At 43.9% G+C, this 21,422-nt stretch overlaps 1 protein-coding gene across 2 annotated transcripts; it reads left to right on the forward strand.

Annotated features, from left to right (window-relative positions):
- The first annotated feature begins 53 nt into the window (after positions 1–53).
- On the forward strand, positions 54–21,129 carry cgnb (cingulin b). Of its 2 annotated transcripts, XM_041955560.1 has the most exons (21): positions 54–179; positions 4,971–6,124; positions 6,214–6,302; positions 6,387–6,456; positions 9,889–9,986; positions 10,152–10,284; positions 10,380–10,592; positions 12,466–12,614; positions 13,256–13,282; positions 13,858–13,978; positions 15,065–15,277; positions 15,490–15,588; positions 16,243–16,500; positions 16,579–16,749; positions 17,068–17,229; positions 17,414–17,503; positions 17,625–17,708; positions 17,806–17,924; positions 18,227–18,335; positions 19,383–19,546; positions 19,762–21,129. In XM_041955560.1, exons 2-21 carry the CDS (start codon positions 5,000–5,002, stop codon positions 19,892–19,894), a joined length of 3,627 nt encoding a protein of 1,208 aa, XP_041811494.1. In that variant the 5' UTR covers positions 54–179; positions 4,971–4,999; the 3' UTR covers positions 19,895–21,129. The 2 variants fall into 2 exon arrangements, with proteins under 2 accessions (XP_041811494.1, XP_041811495.1); XM_041955561.1 differs by lacking the exon at positions 13,256–13,282.
- The last annotated feature ends 293 nt before the right edge of the window (positions 21,130–21,422 follow it).

The following is a 21,422-nucleotide window of genomic DNA, read 5'->3' on the forward strand; positions in this document are numbered from 1 at the left end:
CGATGTGTTGGCAACAGGTTGCACTGGCAGCCGGGGGGAAGAAATTTCCCGATGTCCTCAGTTCATTGAGTAACATCTTCCTCATCCCGCTGAACAGCGTACAGAGCTGCTGCTGCTGCCGCCGCTGCCGCTGTGGAGCCCGACACAGGAGTCCTGGCTGATCCGGATCATCTTTCCAGGTGCAGTAGAATAAGTATCCTAGTCTGACTGCTTACACAGCTGCTGCTTATTTACTGTGCATTTACTTTTGTGGGTGTCTGTGCGACCTACTGTAAGCTGTGTTGTGCTGAGCGAGCATTTTCCAACATTTGGATAAGCGGAGATGGACACCTGTGGCTCTGAGACTGGCTTTAGCAGCCATGCTCAGGTCTCCCCTGCTTACGATAATGACCGAAAACAAGCATCTGGTGGAGGGGAAGCTCTTGTTGTCCGCTTACATGTTTACAGAGGTTTGGTTGCGGCTCTGTGTGTGTGTGTACTCCTGCCTATAATTGGATCTGACTGCGCTGCGTAAAGAGGATATGAGAGGTTATTATAGAAGGTAAAGGCTTCAAATAGGATGCGCTGGGAGGCAGGTGCGTGGGTTGATCACCTTGTTGCTTTGCCCGTGGTCCCACAGGCGCGAGCAAACAACCCGGTGGTAGTTTCGACGCGCGCGCACACCGATACTGACTGACCGGATAGGTGGGTGTGACGCAATTAATCCAGGAGCAGACAGGTGCTTAGCAGGATACTTTTATAATGGTTTTCCCCGTCGAAAGCATCTTTATTTGACATATTGATATGCAATTGAAAGCGATGTTGTTTATTTATCAACCAGGCTGCGAAAAAAAACATAATCTAGGTTTTGTTTTGGTTGGCCAGCTGGAATAAAAAGTCAGATTAGCCTCGTATCCTCGCCATAATTCTAGTTTACAACCTTTATCTGGACAGCTGTTGGAAGGTGTTGCTCTTCCCTGATCTCTTTCAGTTACATTCAAAATAAATTGCTCCAGAAATAGTCCTGACCTGAGACGTGCGCTCCGGGGTAAACTTGGAGCTCAGTCTGAGGTGTGTAGGTAAACATGTAGCTGTAACGAGGTACTGGCGTTGCCATAGTGTTGCTACTGTACACATGTGACCTTGCACCTACCTGTCCAACCCAGCCCACGGTGACAAGAGTGATTACAATAGATTGCATATGTTGCATTTTTGTATTTTATTTTTTTTTTGTAGAAACTGTAATATAATGACCCCTAAGTATTAGAATTGCATGCTTTTGGTTTAAAATAGGCCTCAGAATTATGATTTCTGGACTTTTATTGAAATCATACAGTGATATGCTCATAGTGTGACTTATTTACAAAATTCTGTTATCTGTATTATTTGTTCCAAGCACATTATGCTTAAAATCTATAAGAAAATTAGTTTCTTAATGTTCTGTTTTGCACATGTGAATAGTTACATATGGTGAAATGCATAGTAGTCAAACACAGTTAATTGCATTGAACACCAATTTGGTTATATCAGATGCACCTGTGCAGATATTTGACATATTATGATTTATGAATTAATTCCAGAAACACATTCATTAAGGTTGCAGCTAATGGTTATTTTCAATTTATCAGTAGGCTGTAAAACCCTTTGTCCAACCAACAGTCCAGAATTTTAATGATATTCAATTTACATGACAAACAATTCCATCAATCAGTAAATTATATGAATGTTTATTGACTCATCTAATAGTTTCAGTTGAAATTGATTCCGACCAAATCCCCCTGCATCACAGTAGCAGTTCAGATACCCCAGGGGCAAAGAGAAAGTGTGGCAGAAAGTTGAAGATGAGACGTGTGGTAGGAAGCAGAGGAACGGGAGCAGTGCCTGCTGGGTGAGGAGAAAGGGGGGAGTGATGGCAGATAGGCCCGTTGGGTGACATTCCTGTCTCTGTTGACACAGCCAGTCCTTGTGACAGGAGAGCGAGAGAGAGAGGAGGTGAACCAGTTGTCGCCAAGCAGTGCTCGGCTACTGGCTGCAGAGCACCTACAACAACTGAGCCTTTGTTGAACTTTACCTGAGGAAATGTTTACACCTGGCAGCTCTCTGCATGACCTGTGATCTGCACCTGAGGGCCGAGCTCCTTGGCAATGTTAAAACATACAATCATATCATCCTTATTTCAAAGATTTTCCAACACAGCACATTTTCCAACACAGCACATTTTTCAACCTGCAGCTCATCTTTTGAAGACCAGTGTGCAACGTGGTCGGCAAACCCGGTTGCTTGTTGCTGGGAATGAATTTGTTTTTGTATTTTCAGTCCCCAGCTTGTTGTCTTTTCATCAGTCTCTTCACTGTTTATGTACTGCTGTTTATGGACACTTTTCTGCATGTGCAGGCTTTACACTTAACGCTGCCCTAGTTCTCAGTTTCCTCTTGATCTATCCTTATTAATACAAATGCAAACCACGCGCAATGCCGAGCGTAAGGGGAACGTCTGGAATCCTAAGAATGTTTTTTAGCAAAGACAAAGGCTGACTTTGAGTCACCGATCTAACCTCATTGCCAGTCGACGTGCTTTGTGTTACACTATAACCAGCTGCCTGTTAGAGTCGGTTACATTTTAATTCGCATGAGAGACACATCTGTGAGTGCTGTAGGTGTGGACAAAGGAAACAGACTGGGGTTGAAGTATGACACTGTAAAGCAGCTTTAGCAACACTTGAACGCAAGAAAAATGCTTTCATGTGATAATGTGACGGCAGTGACAGAAGTGTTTTAACAGGATTCCACATCACTTAGGGCTTTCCTGCTACTTGTAGAGAAGGAGCATTGCTTATAAGATGGGCTACCTGCTACCAGATGGGGAATGCACAGCAGGTTTTTGCGTATGCCTGTGCACGCCCCTGCGTGTGTGCATGAAAACGCTCCAGCCGGTGTGTGTGTGTGTGTGTGTGTGCGTGTGTGTGTGTGTGTGTGTGTGTGTGTGTGTGTGCCTGTGCCTGCACAGCTCAAAGTAAACAGTCTATGCATGAGTGGCTCTACTCTGAAGTCTGGTGACTGGGGAGACTCTGGCAAAGGCACAGAGAGAGAGAGAGAGAGAGAGAGAGGGGAGGCCCATTCCTGACATAACCCCCAGTGTTTAATGCTCCACAGAGCCTGGACAATAGGAGGAGTATTCACCTTCTCATAGTGTTCATCACCAAGCTCATTTTCAGAGCATATAAGGTGGATGCGTTCTGCTAACTCTGCAGCTGACTGAGTTGATAAAATGTAGTCTGCAACCCCTGCAAATATTCTGATAATCGATTGATCGTTTCAGTCTTTCTCCAAGCAAAAATTCAGAGCATATACTGCTTCCACCTCCTCAAATGTGAGGATTTGATGGGTTTTGTTGTCATGTATGATACAACAGGATATTTTTGGATTTTGGACTCATGGTTGGATAAAAAAAGGGAATCTGAGCACATCTGGTGAATTATATTTATAATTTATAATGTCATTTAAAGAGGCACAACAGTGGTTTAGTCTTTCAGTATAGTTGGAGTACGACCGAGAGACAAAATTGATAAAAGAATGATCAAAATTGAAGCAACAGAGGGGCAGAGATATCCTGATTTTTTATGTGGGTCAAGCTCCAAAAATGCTGGATCCTACATTCCCCACCATGGAACAAATAGCATGATTTTGTTTGGCCCTCCTTGTCTGGTAAGTGCTCACATCTTCCAAACTCCATGCCTCCGGTGTGTAACGCAGACTGTTTTTTATACATTTTTAGTCTCCAGTGACAAACAGAGGTGACCCGGAGGACATCATCAGGTTTGTTTTCTCAGACTTTCTCAGACTTAAAGAAAGTTCCTCCAGAAACACAGAAGACATTATTCAGCTTTTATCACAAACTTGAGTCACGCTGAGTGAGGACTTCACACATGAAGAGCAAACTGACCTTCATGTGTAAAATCAGCAGAATCCCTCACACAATACAACACAATGTTAGAAGTTGTTTCAGTTTCAGACTAGATACCTTTTTCAGTGTTCACGGCAAAAAGAAAGAAAAGTCTGCGGCACACAAAATATGATCATTTGTTTCTTTTCTCTGTCAACAACCTGGTATTGAAAAAAAAGAGGTATTGAAAAGATAGCGATACTTTTGGCAACCTTACGACACAGCCTGTCAGTATCAGGGCTTCTTTTGCTACTGTGGCCTCCAGTAAAGCAAATACATCCACTCATGTTAAGTCAAATACATACACACCTACTGCATACAGTCGGTCCTTGTTCTTCTGTTTCCGCAGTATCAAAGTCTTTGGATCTTTGTCTCCCTGTCTGTTTCCGGCTGTTTGAATGCATGGAAAATACCAAAAACTCAGTGAATGAGTCAACCTCATTTTCATTTTTGTTTCTTTAATAATGATTGGACAAAAACATCAACACAGTCCACACGCCTGTGTAAACTAGTGGCAACATATTGATTACTTTGTTCCACCCACTCACACTCCTCCAAACACACCCTCTGGAAAAAAGTAGGTCTCGACCTGTATGACGGCGCATGCGTAAAGCATGTTTGACATGAATACAGTTTATTCTGGTTGAGAAGGAATTAAACCTGTAGAGCAGCCAGAGGTGATGTCTGCTTCATCAAGATATACCAGTGATCTCACGTTAGCTGAGCCACAGTATCTCCACATGGGAAATTTACACAAAAGCCAAGAAAACTGTATTAAGGAGAGACACACGCAGGTTAAAAGTAGGCATCTGAGGGAGGTTTTTTGTAAAGCCGTGAAACAGACAAAAGCAAAGAGAACCAAGGCAAGAGCCGAAACAAAGAGTCTGAGAATGTAGTCCTCTGCAGGTCTCTGTTGTGGAACTGATAAAAACGAGGGTCTCAGCACATAGATATGCATGTTCATGTTCAGCTTGCTGTTGCTTTCAAAACTTGATCCACTGATTCACCTGATTTGCATTTCTGCTGTTTTTCCCTCCCTGTCTGTCCAGGCTGCTTGCACAAAAACCAGGAAGTCAACATGAGCACTCTCTCCACTGACAGAAAGCCCCATGTGGATTACGGCGTTCAGATCCGCTTCATCAAGGACCTTGATGACACAGGCGGAGGTTATCCTGACAAGTCCAGAGGAAACAACACTGCAACTCCTCCTTCCAATAAGTATGGGGTGGCAGTGCGGGTTCAGGGGATCTCTGGGCAGCCTTACGTGGTCCTGAAAGATGGCGAGAAAGGTGACTCTTACGGAGTTCAGCTTAACACTCCCACCCCCAGCTCCGGGCCGCCTTCACCTTGCAACAGTCTGCCCAAAATAAATAAAGAGCCTGCAGAAATCATAAACCCTTACAGCCCTGCTGTAAACACAGCAAACTCCCCTGTTTCTGCAGCAGAGGATGAGGATGGGGAGATTTTTGGGAGCCCTCTTAAAAGACCTCCAGGGGACGGTCAAGCAGGAACACAAGGGGAGGAGGAGGGTGGAGCTGTTAGAGAAGGACAGGCACAGAGGCCAAAAGCTGAGCCCCAACTCAAAGCAACAGGAGGCGAAGCAGAGAAAAGCAAAGATTGGACTTGTAATGACGAGTATAATGAAGCAGGGCTGAAACCTGTCAGATTAAACGGTGCAGGACCCAGAGGGGTCAAGCAAACTGGCTCTGGTTTTACTGGCTCTTTGGGCAGATACTCTGTGAAAAGCCAGAGTAAAAATACCCCTTCAGAGCCACAACCTCCAGCATCAACTGACGGCGAGCTCGTCCCAGCAATCGACACCAACTCCCTGGCTCCCATCAACAAGCTCATCAGTAAGTTCAACAGTGGGACGGGCGGCGCCCCGCAGGTGAGGGGCCGCTCCGGAGCCAGGCAGCGGCTCAGGTTTGACGAGGGCAGACGGTCCAGAAGTCTCGATGCTAGAAAAGATGTTCAGCCTAAGGTTTCCCCTCCCTCTCCCAGCTCTCCCACTCCAAATCCTTACGCTGTTCCTTTTACTGCCTCCTCAAATTTGCTGACGTCATCTGCCCCAGCGAGCGGCAGCCTGGGAAGGAGCCCTGCATCAGTTGCCAAGGTGACAGCACTCGAGGCCCCTAAACCGAGCTTTAAGTCACCAGGGAAGTTTGTTGCCAAGGACCCCGCTCCAGCTGTGGCAAAGAAGCCTGTGAGTAGCAGCTATTGTGAGGTTAGGAGTTATTTTCAGGTATTAAATTGTCTCTTTGTCGTCTTATTTTGCTTCCTTTCTATTTGAAGGAGATACCTCCGAGGAGCCTGAGTACCGTGGTCATCAGTAGGGAGGAAGCTCAAGCTAAACAAGCTATTTTCAACATCCTTAATGAAGGGTAAATAAGCTGATGCTCATTGTTACTGTAGATGGATACATGTGTTTTTCCAGGCTAATCCTCTGTCCACTGTTTCCTGATCAGCACCAGTGAGAGTGAAGGATCCCTCAAAAGAAAAGCCAACCTCATCTACGAGACCACTGGCAGTTTCAAGGTACGATGAAGCTCTAAAGCCGTGATTTGGTTATGGTGCTAATAGGCCAAATATGATATTTTACATGCATATACACATGCAGAGTTTTACTCGGATTTTGTATGTTGCCTATACAGACTGGTCCTTTAAACTTCTGAGGAGAAGTTTAAAGGACCTGAATGTTGCTAATAGACCAGATCTTCAGTGCAAACCTTGAGATTTCATGCAGTGTGATTGTAGGTGAACAACTAGCAGCTAGTAGTTGCTTTAAAAGTGATTGCAGGATAATTAATTTGTTTTTGTTTTGCAGCCATCCAACCTAAAAGCTTGCCAAGTTACAAAAAGCTTTGCAAAGCAATTATATATATACACAAAGATAAGGAGACACTGCACAAATGTGTGATAGCACGTAATCTAATTAGCTGTTGACTTGTGTAGTCTTGGCATGTTGGTCAAACACATGGCTGGAAAGTTGTGGCGTCTGGGGTGAGCGTCTCTCACTCAACAGAGCAGTTCTTGTAATGGAGCTAACAGATGGTTGGCAGCACGTCCTCTTTTCCGAGGATATGAAGTTTTCTACTTCATTCACTTTGTCTCCGAGGATCCTCTTTTGGCAGGCCAAAAAATGCGAAAATTAAGCAGCATGCTGAGTATTCCTCTGTCAATTTTGGTGCCATCTTTGCTCCTTTGTGCTCCTGTGACACCTTATTAAAATAGATTGCCTAGGCTTTTATGAGCACAAGCACGCTACTTCCTTTAAATTTGCATCCTTTTGCATAAATCTACATGCAGAAGTTATTCCTTTGTGTCCTCTCCTTCTTATATTACATGCGCTTGATTATGTGTGATCCCTTGTTATGTCCTTGTGACCACGGCTGCTTGTGAATCATTTGCCCGTCTTGTCTCTTGGCAACGACGCACCTGCGGAGGAAAGCTGTTGAGGGATCAGTGTGTGTCGAGAACGCAGTCATTGAGAGCCATCAATAATTGAGTTGGACTGGAACCCTGCACCAGCTGGGGGTTGGCTTGCCGGATGGGACAGATCCTTCTCGGAGGGGTTTTTGTTGTGTTTTTCGAGGCGGTAACCATGCTGTCTGCATTGGTAGATTTAGGAGCTGATTTCTCTTCCAGCACTCATCTCAGGCTCTTCAGAAGCGCTAACAGCTACTGAAACATCCACAGCAGGCATCAGACTGCAGGATGAAGGGGTTTACACTGTTTTTTTTGGCCCGCGGCTATTTATTCTCTAGCTCTGCCTCTAAACCAAAACACTGGCTTTTGTCTGTATGAAGCCTCCACATAAGATCAGAGCAGGACCTGAGGAGTTGTGTTATAAAGGGCTCATCCAAAGACTGTTTTGGTGCATGTGTGATACAACAATGTCCAGATTAATCTACTGAGACATGCTCAGCCCTTTATTTCGCAGAGTTCTTCACATTTTCTAGCGTATTGGCTCCCAAGTGTAATGTAAAGCAAGGCTCGCACTCCCTCTGTGTCTGAGGCTCTCTCTAAGCACTTGTGGCATGTTTTGACTGGTTTAATGCAGTTACCAGTTAATGTGTGTCAGTGGGAGTGTGATGGCGTTAATGCACTGACATCCTGATTGCTCCCCTGGTTAACTGAGGATCAGATACTGGTGTTTTGGGTTACCATAGTCCAGGGAAGTGATGTGTGTGTGTGTTTGTGTAGCGCTAGAACACTGATCGCTGTTGTTTGTTCAAAATTACAAAGCAACGGTTCACACTTTTGGGTGTTGTGACCCCTTAAAAACAACATGTCTTACTGTGACCCCTCACCATTTCACACGTTTACAGACTGACCATTTCAACCAGAGAGTGAATATTGTTTGATTTTGTTTCATTTGAATATATTTGCGAAGAAGGAAGAACTTTTTTGGGCGTCTGTGAGTAAAAGTCACATTCATTTTACCCTTGGACAATAAGTTCTCTCAATTCAATTATCAGCGTAGAAGATCAATAATTGCGTTAGAAATTATCTGGTTTCTTTGCAAAAAGCTTGAAGTGCAAGCTTGTGTACATAAAAACTGGAGAGGATGCATTTAGACAGGAAACATCCAATCATGTGCCACTAATGGTGAGTGGAGGTTAATGATTATGAGTGATTTTACAAACGCTGTGATTCGTTCCTCTCACTGGCTTCTTCCCAGTGGCAACGGCCGCTGAGGCTCATGGGTTTTGTAGTATTTAGATCCGTCTGCCATTCGAAACTGATTTCTCAGAAACGAAGTTGAGATAATTAAAATCCGTGGCCAGAACATGTTGTCGTTACACGATCTGGGAGGGTCCTGTGTTTCTATGTGAAGTTGCACTGAGGCTATTGCTTCTAGCAAAGTCTGACAGAAGAATAAAAAACAGAAAATAAAACCTTGGAAGTCTTTTTAAGTGTCTGAAACAGTAAAATATTCAAGGGTTTATGAGAAAAAAGCACAAGAAAAGAAACACATTTTCTGCTTTTTGCCATTCAAACATCTCATGACCCCCGACTGAAGGCTATCAAGCTCAAGCTATTATTTTAAGGCTCTTCAGACTGTACTTGAATCTCCTTTGCATTGTGTAATCACACCATCCTCTAGTATTTATGCTAAGACTAATGCTAATGCATTCAGCAGGGCAGGAGAGTCTGTTTCATTGTGGATGATTAATCCACATAAGGATACAGCTGATGCAATACACTCTCAAGTGCTTATACATATTCTCAGTTATGATATCTTCTGTTAATTATCTCTTGTGAGGACAGCGAGAAGCTGAAAGGTCCCAGAATGGGATTATCTACAAACTGTCCTGCAGGGAGCAAGAAGAAAATGAAACAAATCTGCACAAAGTACATCTTCACGATCCATCACTGATGAGTATCAGCAGTGTGAGGTGCCCCGAGGAGCACAAGCGTCCGTGATCCTCGCTTTGTCTCTCTCTTCTTTTTGTGCGTGTGCATCCCTGTAATGAGCGTGTAGGAGGATAAGAGAGGTTTCATGGGCAGAGGCTGCGCTTATACCTCCTTTTCAGCGAGAGGGAGCCTTGACGAGCGGCAGGAGCGGTGTGGGCGACGTCGCTCCGGCTCTGCTCCCCTGCAGCCTGTCAGAAAGAGTTGTTAGTGTGGGGGGGCTGTCTTTTTTTTTTTTTTGACGATGTCTGAGCGCGCTGGCAGGGCCTGTTCTCCCAAAGATTTTTTGACTGTCAGAAACTAGGGCAAGGAATCCAAGGCAGGGTTTTCTCTTTCTTTTAAAGTTTCCAGTGATACAGAGCGCATTATGTATTTGCAAGGTCGACACTGACACTCTGTAGCAAAGTTTCCAGTCCTCCTCTTCATGCGTTTGTGCTCTCTCTCTTATTCTCTTTCTCTCTGTCTCACCCTCAGTTTGCGTGTGTGTGTGTTTGTCTGTGTCTGTGTGTTTGTGTGTGTGTGTCTGCGGGTGTGCGTGTGTTTTTTGTGCAGAAGCGAGGATCTGATGGGAGCATCAAAAAGGGGAACCTCGAGGAGCTTCAGGAGCAACTCAGTCGCTGCAAAAAAGAACTGCAGCAGGCCCATGATGAGTAAGTGTGTGTGTGTGTGTGGTTTTGCATATACAGTGTGTGCACAGCCAACAATACGCTTTCATGACTACTTGACTGATGGGCTTCTTTTCTGGCGTTCCAATATATAATGTGTGTGTATGTGTCTGTGTGTCTGTGTGTCTCTGTGTCTCTGTGTGTGTGCAGACTGGCAGAAGAGCGTATGTCCAGAGAGGTGGTAGAGTCCCGTCTGCGCCTACAGGAAGACCAGCTGGCCGAGCTTCAGGAGGAGCTGAGGAGGGTTTCAGAAAACTCACCTGACTCAGACTCCCTGCAGACGGTATTTCTCACACGTTCACACACATAAAGCCTCCAAACACGTGCAAAATTAAACATCACTGCAATTTCTGCCGATCTCTGTCTCTCTTTCTGCAGGATGTGATGACTCTGCAGGCCGACCTGGCCGAGGCCGTCATGCTACGTCAGCGCCAGGAGGAGACTCTACGCCAGCGGGAGCGGGAGCTGACGGCCCTGAAGGGGGCGCTAAAGGAGGAGGTGGAGTGCCATGACAGAGAGATGGAGGCCCTGAGGGAGCAGTACGGCCAGGACATGGAGAACCTGAGGAGAACCATGGAGCAGGTCACACAGGTGGAGGGCACTTACATAATCACATAAAGCTTTACCGTGTTCAAGCCCGTAAGTCAGAATCTTTTTGAGATCTCAGTTTTAACTGTAGTGCAGCAGTAGTTCATTATATAACAAAAAAAACAGGATTTTTGAAATGGATTTGTCTGTAGTTGTCCGTATTTGAGAGTTCAGGCTTAACTCATTAGCAGAAATGATTAAAAAACACTGAAGGCAGAGATAAAAGGACTAGAAACTGTGCAGCTGAGACAAAGAGACTCTGAAAACTGTCTCTTCCCATATCTGACTACACCACAAGAATATTGATTAGTAAAAGTAAAAGAAATACAACATTATAAAATGTTCGGGTGGTTTGATGTGAGTTCTGCTCTTGAAAAAGATGCTTCTGAATTCTGACTTCTCACTCACGTGCTACGCATGCAGTTACTCTGATGCATGATGAGTGTGTTTTTGATCAGATGAGCCGTGAAAAGAGATTCTAATCTGAATGGGAGTAACTGGTCCAACAAAACCAAAAACATGTTTAGTAACTCTGATGTCGCTGAACCAACACGGGTTGCTCAATTAACTGAACAAGGAACATGAATAAAAGAACTTTCTATGTGCTCCTTTGAAAGAAATCAATTTCTGCATGTTTCTGCCCTCCTCAGAGGGTACCGACAGGTGCTTTCACCAACAAATTCTCACTGTATAAATGAAAAAAAACTAGTGTCAGCGATTGTCAGTTGGCTGCATTTTTTTGTTTCTCCACAGCATTTATTACATTTATTAAGAGTTTTTGTTAAAAAAAACAGGAGGCAATGTGTCTTTCATTCTAAGCTTTTGGCATTTTGCGTTAGAAATCAAGATAAACCTGCACACTAACTCACATTTTCCCCTTTTTTTCAAGTTACTATCCTCTTAATATTGTGTCAGTGTCAAGCTAAGAGCCTGCAGATTACGAGGCAGTTAACCTTCGACGGCTGCTGCAAAACCTGCAATGCAGCATTCGCAATGTCATTTCCCAGTTTCTGATCACTGAAAGGATTTTTAGTTTTTTAGCATCTCAGCCTTCTTATGAACTCTTGAGACAGAAACACTCAGAACATTTTTTTTTTCTTTTCAGAGTATCTCTCTGTGGTGCAGGTGTAGCAGGAGAACGGTCAGGTTATACCTGTCAGGCAGTTCGTGCGTCCCGCATGCGTTGATAAGGCGATATTAACTTGTGCTTTGATGTTGCATCTGCCCTAATTACACATCCAGGCTTTGTCTTGTCGTCCTGTTTTATGTGTCAGTGTGCAGTCAGTGTTGGAACACTGAGTCAGGGTATCATGAGGTCAGGCGTAGCCCGGCGTGCACAGTTAGAAAAGAGAATTCTGCCTCTTGTGATTGCAGTGTAAAACTTTTCCAGTTGGATTTCTTTTGTAGAGTTTCCGCCAGTGGGCTATTTTTGTAGCGCTCTACTGTAGGATGTGGCATAGAGGAAATGTGAAGGATATAGGTATATACGGGAATAGATCATTACGCATTTTGAATTTAGGATACGGCAACAGCAGTGTCAGGAAAAAAAGGCAACACGCAGCCCGAGAGCAGGAAATAAGCAGACAGGTTGGCAGCGGCTTTTGATGCAGCGATTTATTTGGCGAGAGGAGGATTAAAGTAGTCAGATCTTTTCTGATGTTTTCTGGTGTTCTTTCTCATGTGGAGGTATTTTATAGAGGTTGAAGACACGCTGATGAAGGCATGAGACGAAAAGATTTCTGCCTCTCTGTTCCCTGGTGCTGAGCATTTGCTTGACAAAGAAACCGAACTAAAAGAAAATGTGATAGATTTGGGTGCGTGAAGCTCGCTGTTGGCATACATTATATATGTCCGTCTGTGTGCTGCCACCTTTCAGTCCCAGGACCAGATCGAAGAGGAGAGGGAGAGGGTGAACGCCTCCATACTGACCCTGGAGGAAGAACTGGAGAGCTGCAGGGATCAGGGAGAGCAGTGGAGGACGCAGCTGGACGCTACCACACAGGAGCTGCACAACACCAACCAGGAGTTAGTGTCTATGAGTCCAGCGTTTATGTTTTTCTGTTGTTTGTTTCACCACAGATGAAATGATGGCAAATGACCTCAAGAAATTATCAGTATTATCATGCCTCCAAAAACACAGAAATTCTTGACTTTGTGCAGAACAACTGTGAGCCTGGAATACACACACTGCACGTTTTTGAGTATCTACCTTCAAAAGATAAAAAAAAAAAAACACTGTATGAGCATTAAGTAAGATTCAAAGACCATGAATATGTGGCTAAATCAACATTTATTTTAAAGATCTCGGATAGAAGCTTATATTTCTGAGCTCTCATGCTGAACTAAACTGATTACGGAGCTATAGGATGACTTTAGATCCATAAAAAGAGAAACACATTGACGGCAGTGCTGCTCTGTCTCTGGAAACAGGCTCATAATCACAGCTACTCTTTACTGGTTTCAACCAGCACTTGTATCACACTCCAGCCACCTCCTCCAGCCAGGAGAATGAGCTCAAAGACTTTAAACCACTCTCTGAAAACTGCAGTTCTGTAAAGTCTACATGGATATACTGAAGGTTACTGTTTTTAGTTCAGTGCAATATTACATTTCTCTTGACTGATTTTTAATGCATGCACTCTTTCGCTTGACTTTTCATTCGGCAGGAGCGGGAAGCGCGCCAGCAGTCAAAAGTGAGAGAGAAAATCAATCTCACTGTGTTTGGTTTGAGTAGGTTTAGCCTGGTTTCAAATCAGCAGATCTGAACTTGAGATATGTTCCCCGAAATTCACTTGAAAAGCTTGCAGATATCAGAGTGGATTCTGTATCTGATGACATCTCTTTTGATCATCGGATCGGGGAACTCCTTACTAACAGAAATCCGACGATAATGAACCCAATTACCCAATAACCCAAAACGAATCAACATCCAGAAATTTACCCAATTGATTTTATCATGTTGATCAATCATTGTTTTATTGTTCATCCAATCCAAACTACACATTTCCTGATTTCATTGCTAATAAACACAATTGATTTTGAATAAATCAGTAAGGGATGCATCTAAATTTAAAGTGCAAGTGGTTTAGTGCAGTAGTTTTTACTCATTTTGTGCCTTCTGTGTTGTTTGTCGCTGCTGTCTTCGGTGTGTGTGCACAAGTGTGCTTATGGCCTTGCAGTGTGTGTGTGTGTGTGTGTGTGTGTGTGAATAGTTTATAGAGCATCTGTGACCCCTGTGTGTTCTTTAACATCTACTGTATTTCCAAAGGCTGCTGAAATCCCGTTCGGAGAAGAAGGAAATTGAGGGCAAGCTGAAGGATCTTCAGGATTCACTGCTCACCATGAAGACACAAATGCCCCCGTCTGACGAGAACCGTTCTTCAGTGGAGGTAATGCACGCATCAGCCACAAGGCAGATGATGTAAAGTAAAATTAGGTAAATTCAAAATCATTTCATTTTTCTTTTATCACATGAATTTCACAGTTTAATCTCCCCAACATCTTTTCGCATGACACAGTCCCCATCATCTGTGTCTTCCACATACTCAGTGTGGGAGCCTGGGGCTTCCTCCAACACCTCAGAATAATCCGTGCACATGTTATTAGGCCAGTTTATAATATTCTAAATCTGTATTTATTCAACTGGGGTCACCAAGACTATGTCTCCATATACTCTAAAACTTTTTCCCACAGGGGGAGGATCTTAGAACATTCCCATAATGCATGGATAGATGTGCCACTTTCTGCTCCACACTTCCAACATATATCATTATTAATTAAACCCATTCTGTTAAGTCTTGATGGTGTAAAATAATATCTATGAATTATTTTATATTGAATAAATTTGCCTCTGACTTCTCTTATGTATTCTTCAGTGTTGGAAAGAAAAGTCCCATGTTTTTTCATCCAGTGTACAAGACAGATCTTTCTCTCATATCATCCTGAGATTACTACAGCCATTATTATTTGTCCAAGGACACATCTCATACCATCGCGAAGCTTTATGATGCATTTTGGGTAATTATAAGTAGCATTCAATCGGACTTCTTTCCTGAACAACAGGAACCACCTCTTTAATACAGTGTCTAATTTGTAAATACTTCCATAAGTGTCCTCTCCCCTCTAAATTAAAATTTTCTTTGAGTCTAATATAGAAAGAAAATTGCTGTTTTCAAATAAATCATCTATTATTCTGATGTCTTTTCTTAACCAAGTATACTGAGAGATTTTACATCTCCTATGTACCTCTTGCCAAACCATTTTTGAATGCTCCAGAATAGGTGTTTTACAGAATATTTATTATTTTCTAACTGTCAGAACAGTTGGGTTTCCCTGTGACTGACGCTGAGCAATTTCATTCATTTTCCCTCCACACAGATGCAAAAATACACACTTGCATGCCCCCGTGCGCACGTTAACACTGTTATTCCTCGTCCTCATGGGCACATGATTAACCTCTGATCGCTCGTCCCAAGGAGCTTCAGTGGTGCCGTGATGAGCTGGACCGGGCTCGCACCCATCTGGACGAGCAAAAGGGCGAGTTGGACGAGAACAGGGAGGCACTTCAAGCCCTGAAGAAAGCCAGCGGAGAGAAGGAGGCCGAGCTGCTGTCTGAGATCAGCAGGTTGAAGGAGCAGTCGCAGAGAGACAAGGCCGAGCTGGAAACGGCGCTGCAGAAAGCGAAGGAGGTGAGTCTGGAGAAGAGAAGTGACAGTTTTTACAGAACAAAAAAAATGCCTCAAGCACATTTTGAATGCATTTAATGTATAAAACAAACAGGGGATTAAAGCAGTCTTATAGATGAATGTCATCGTTTTAAAGGAAAGTTCAGTGTGTTTATAATATTGTATGCACAGTGAGTAAACTCTGCGTGTTTCTCTCTTGATCCACTTCTCTACAGTCGCCAGCTGCGCCTGCAGGAAAGACCGCGGTGGAGCACAGCACCCATCTGGAGCTGCAGGAAGCAAACATTCGCCTCAGAGAGAGACTGGCCCGCATGGTACTGCACACAAAGAAGACACGCAGCTGCACACGCACACATGCATGCAGAATAATCTGAACAGACATACTGTACAAGAACAAAAGAAACGGCCTCCCACACAGACTCTATTTTCAACCGCGAGATGTGAAGTAAATTAGATCCAAAGCAAACTCAAGCATGTAAGCTGTGAAAATAATCCCTCCACGATAAATTTGCATAAGATGCGCATTGTGCTCATTGGAACGGCGACATATTGCAGCTGCTTTAAGTGCTATAATCTTGTTACTTCTGATGTGAAATGATCATGTGAAGAGCAGAGTCATACAAAATCATTGTAGGTGCAAAGCCAATACAAATCGTACGTCGTGGATACGGTTGAACATTTTAGACTGGAGTTTGTATGCAGTGATCAGTGCAATGTAGTTCAACTGTACTTTGAATATGAAAAGTCTTAGAAGCCTTTATTGTTTGCCACTCCGCCTATTTTACATGCCAGATAGATATAACAATACAGTGTGCAAATGCAAATCCTGAAATACTTAAAAAGTACAAAGGGGTTTGCTGTGTGGGGAATATTGTTCTGTGGCCTGATACATTAAATACCCGCCTGAACTACCTTCACCCACAGCATGATAGTGATAAAAACTGCTACGTGACCCGTTTCATCTCCAGACGAGGCTTCACTCCAGCTCGCCCCGGAGCTCGGAGGCCGAGGAGGCGGTGGAAGCTCTGGAGGATGAGAACCGCTCCTTGAAGTCGCAGCTGGAGGAGGCCAAGAGAGGAGCCAACCGCCTGAGCAAGGAGAGGGACGAGCTGACCCGGCGGCTGGAGGAGAGAGACCTGGAGAAAGAGGTGCTGAGGAGGGGCAAGAGTGACCTGGAGGAGCAGAAGAGGCTGCTGGACCGAGCCCTGGAGAAGATTAACAAAGAGGTGTGTGAGTGGGTCCGGACTACTACTGCTAATGTGCACTGACAAAGTCATTCACTGTCATTTCTCCCTTTCCGTCAGATGGAGGCGATGATGGGAGACTCCCGTCAGTCGGTGGCCACGCTGCAAACACAGCTGGACGATTACAGGGAGCGCTCGAGGAAGGACCTGCAAGAAGCTCAGCGCAACAGCAAGGACAGGCTGGCCGAGCTGCAGAGGGCTCAGAGCAACCTCAAGGTCCAGCAGGACGAGGTGAGGACACGAGGGTTGAAAAGTGGAGATAAGTGGAGGAAGGAAAGCTGTGTGTGTTGGACGAAACCCAGATCCTCTGAAATATGGAAGTTTGATCTTGTTTTAGTTTGACATAATAATAATCCATATTATTAATTATTAATAATCCAACAATAAAAACTGTTTTTATGAACTTTTAAAGCCCTTATTTTGTGTTATGTGATACATTTTGCTGATTTCTCTGAGAAGAGCATGCATGGACAGCAAACTATAAGTTACTGTTGGGGGTATTTGAAGACAGAGATTGCATGAAAATGGTCCCCTCCATCTTGTTCTCAGGTTTCCCGTCTAAAGAAGGAGCTGCTGGCGTGCAGCGAGGAGCGAGACAGCGCCCAGTTAGAGAGAGACCTCTACACCAACCGTCTCAAACACTTGGAGAGCGAGCTAGAAACAGAGAAGAGCAGCCACACTGACCGCAACAGGGAGATCAGGGGCCTAGAGGTGAGGCTTGGAGGTCAAAGGTCATGAACCGCGGAGGCTAAAGTTGTGTGGGAGTGAATCAAGGATGCAGTGTCAGCAAAAAAAATGGTCAGGGAGTCATGCATGAGGTTGAGATATCAAGCAGCTAAGAACGTTAGGATAGAAGTTAGGATATGTATTTATCTCCTAATCTGTCTGCTCACAGGATAAAATAAAGACACTGGAGATCGAGCTGGATGAGGAGAGGAGCAGCGTGGAGCTTATGAACGACCGCATCACACGCAGCAGAGATCAGGTGCCACTAAAGTATTTGAATACACATGCAAACAAGCGAGAGGCTTTTCTACGCCACCTGATAACAGGTGGACTTACACTGCCTCTTCGTTCTTCTCTCCTACCTCACTCTGTCCTTGCAGGTGGACCAGCTCCGTTCTGAGCTGATGCAGGAGCGCTCGGCGAGACACGACCTGGAGATGGACAAGAGCGCGATTGAGAGACAGGTACTGTCGGTGCATTCAGTGCCTACACGCACACATGGGTTAGCTTTTTTCACGAGATCTGCAGTTTATTCACCTCACTGTGCCGCTCTACTCCCAGCTGAAGGAGCTGAGGTCTCGTGTGGCAGACATGGAGGGACAGGCCCGGCCCTCGGCTGGAATCACACTGCTGGAAAATAAAATTCAAGAGTTGGAGGAGAGACTCCGCAGTGAAGAAAGGTATGACTGAACACACGTGAGAAATGGAGTCCTACTTTTTAAGGGATATTTTAATGGATCAAAGCCACAAAAGTCAGCGCACACACACACACACTGTCAACACTGAAATGCTCCTTTTTGGTAAAGCAGCCCTCATCAGGTGTGTCATGCAACGAATGACAACAAGCCTGCATCTACTGTATGTGCGGTATACATAGTCACAAAAATCAATCATTGATTGCAATCAACCATCCCTAAGAACACCTGGAAGGCAGTGAGAGGAAGTAGTAAATCCTGTGCAAACTCTGAATTTCTCCGCCCAGAGAGAAGGCCAGCATCCAGGCTTCTCAAAGACGAATGGAGAGGAAACTAAAGGAGCTAAACGCCACGTTAGACCAGGAGAGAAGTCAGCACATTGAGCAGAGAGATCAGGTAAATGTCAAGATTTGCATACAAAATTGTCTTTAGTGTTTGTGTTTTGATCTTTCTTCGCTGGTTAAATACTAAAGGTAGACGCTCGAACCGGATCTGAACATTTAAAGGAATAGTTTGACATTCATTTGCTTTCTTGCCGAGAGTTGGATGAGAGGATTGATACCACTCTCGTGTTTGTCTTTTTGAATTTGAATTTCACATTAAAGCTTGTTCAGTGCTGCAGTGTAAGTGCTGAGACATGGATTCTTTTGAAGAAATAAGATAGCAATTGTTGTTGGAGCTGGGAATGATCTCACACCAAAGTTAACCACATTCCATTACAACAAGTCTGAAAGCCAAGATGGACACCAGGACAACAAGGATAACAAGGCATTATGTGGTATTTTGCACATACAGACTCTGTAGCAACATCTAGAGGCACCAGGCTAGCTGTTTCCACCCGTTTTCAGTCTTTATGCTAAGCTAAGCTAATCGGCTGCTGGCTCCACCTTCATGTTTAACGTACATACATAAGATTGGTATCAATATCATATCAATATCATCGAACTCTCTGCAAGAAGAATTACATGTATTTTCCAAAGTATTCTTTTAATGTGAGTGCACTTTGCTTTTCCAGTCTTAAGTAGCCTCAAGTTTCCCAACTCTGTGATTGTACTAATTAACAGCTCAACACAGTTTTAATTATGTAGTAAAAACTATTGATTGATACTGTTTGACCTACACATGCTGCTTAATCAGTAACACAGTTCAAACAGCTTAATTGCCTCTCTTACAAAAGACTAATCTCATTTGTGCTCCTCCTGACCTAAACCCAACCTCACTCGGGCACCAGAACGCTCCCTGACTTCCCTTTCCCTATCATCTTTCTGCTGCCTTAACTTTTTTTTTTTTTACTTAGCTGCTCCCCTACAAACCCACAGACCACCTGCCCTTAACCCCTGCCCGTCTCGCTTCGCCCCCTCCACACCCTTGTGGCCCACGTCTTCACCTGTGACCTCCTCTGTTCCCCTCTAACCCCCGGCCTCTCCCTCTCTCCGTCCCCAGCTGTCCCTGCGTGTGAAGGCCTTGAAACGGCAGGTGGACGAGAGCGAGGGGGAGGTGGAGCGCTTGGAGGGAGTCCGCCGGAAGGTCCTCAGGGACTTGGAGGAGCAGCAGGAGCTCCAGGAGGCACTGCATGCCAAAGTGACAGTGCTGGAGACTGAACTAAAGTAAGCTATTGTCCCAACTCTGCGCAGTAATGTTGATTTTAGATGTTTTTCGGTCACAAAAAGTAGAACTTCACTGCAACCATATCAACACCATGTGATTACTGTACACTAGGTGGCACTCTACAGTAGTGGACACATGCCTGTATTCACTAAGCTGCAATGTGTTAAAGCAGATGAGCTGAGTCATGTTTTTTGGATTCTCTGCTTTATATCAGGCGGAAGTCACAGCAGACACATCGCACAGCTCTGGACTCGACCGCTTTCAGCTCTGAGGATGAGGACGGTTTCTATGACACCAACATCACCTCCATCCTGAACGAGAGCCACTTACAGACCACCAACTGCTAAAGGAAGATGACGGCATATTCTTTTTTCCCTTCAGTGCATACACTTTGTCAGAGAAAGGTACTCAGGGCATCAGGAACTCACTTGTGTGAAGAACTCGGTTGCCATGCACTACAAATTTGCCTTGCAGTTGGTCTTTGGTTTTATTTTTAGCACAGCAGTCCGATAGAGACACGTTGTCAGGATAATTAGGTTGCATTTTTGGAGCCTTCAACTGTGATTATGATTGCTTCAGTATTGTCATGTTTTATCTGTCTTGACATCTTCTGTTTCTCTGTTTTGTTAAAGAGGAGAAATACAGTTACACTTTAAAATATAAGGTTTTACTCCATGTACTTCAACTTCAGTCATGTTTTCGAGATGGTTTTTCGCTGTGTGTTCTTTGTATTGACTATACTGTGGTAGCGCGTTACTGTGGCATGGTTTGGGATCAGAGGTCATACAGTCCAAACTTCAAAATTCAAACTACTTTTAAGCCAAAAAACAACTTGCATATGTTTTCTTATTAATCCAGTCTTACATCTGTGTTTCCTTACGCATGATAAGTCACTTCTGCCAGTGTTGTTAGCAGCTTCAAGTGTTTCTTTGTGTATTGAAAATGATGTTTTTTTACCTTTGAATGTGACAATGGTGGGCCATTTAAACTGAGCCTATATTTTTACACTGTATTAGCTGTGCATACCAGACAATCAAATATAGTAGCACTGTGTGTCCTCAGAGATTAACCCTCTACCCGATAAAGTTTTCTGTTTTAACCACCATATTTCTAATGTGCTTTAATATATTGCTGTGTGTTAAGTTTGATTCTTGTGCATGTTTTCACTCAGATGCCTTAAAACGTCTTTATTTCACTTCATGTTGTCTCTGCATGTGTTCTGTTTCCATGCTGCTGCTGTAATGATTTCCTATGGTTGCCTGTGCTTGCAGCTCCTGTACATTCCTACTGAAAGAATCATCCACTCTGGAAGCATTCCACATGACGCTTTGTTGTACCCGGCTGTTATGAATGTTGATTATAATCTTATAATGATCTATTGATGGTGTTGTTACATTTTAAACCTGTCACTTTTGAAATTTCTATTGGAGCAATTACAAGCAAGGATGCTGTTAAATGTATAATGTGTTTGTTAAGCTGCTGGTAACATTTGAAATGGTACAGAGCTTTGTAAGTTTTCCCCAAATTTTTTGACAGATATTTTAAGTAAATTTTGGCCCTCCTGTACAATAAAAATAAGTATATCATACCTTTTCCATATTTTCTCACTTCCTTTATCTCTTGCTATTTAATATTGTGCTATATACATTTTTAAAGCATTGTCGGAATATTTTAAGCATTTAGTAGAGACAGTAGAGAGATGCAACAAGGGGCTCTGGCCAGACATGTACCAGAGACCTAACAGTTCACGGTTGGCATCTTAAGAAATGGGTTAACAACTTTTTCAAGTCTGTCTTTAAACACTACTCAGGTGCCCATATGAACACTGGAACAGTTTTTTCTTACTGTAATCACTCCTCTTGTTCATACCAGTTA

Source organism: Chelmon rostratus, chromosome 16 (assembly GCF_017976325.1).
Source record: "Chelmon rostratus isolate fCheRos1 chromosome 16, fCheRos1.pri, whole genome shotgun sequence".
Lineage (NCBI taxonomy): Eukaryota > Metazoa > Chordata > Actinopteri > Chaetodontiformes > Chaetodontidae > Chelmon > Chelmon rostratus.

Coding starts and splice junctions, on each gene's coding strand:
- cgnb (XM_041955560.1), top strand. CDS start 5,000: ATGAGCACTCTCTCCACTGACAGAAAGCCCCATGTGGATTACGGCGTT. Junction 17,230..17,413: donor GGGAGATCAGGGGCCTAGAG/GTGAGGCTTGGA, acceptor GTCTGCTCACAG/GATAAAATAAAGACACTGGA. Junction 19,547..19,761: donor GTGCTGGAGACTGAACTAAA/GTAAGCTATTGT, acceptor GCTTTATATCAG/GCGGAAGTCACAGCAGACAC.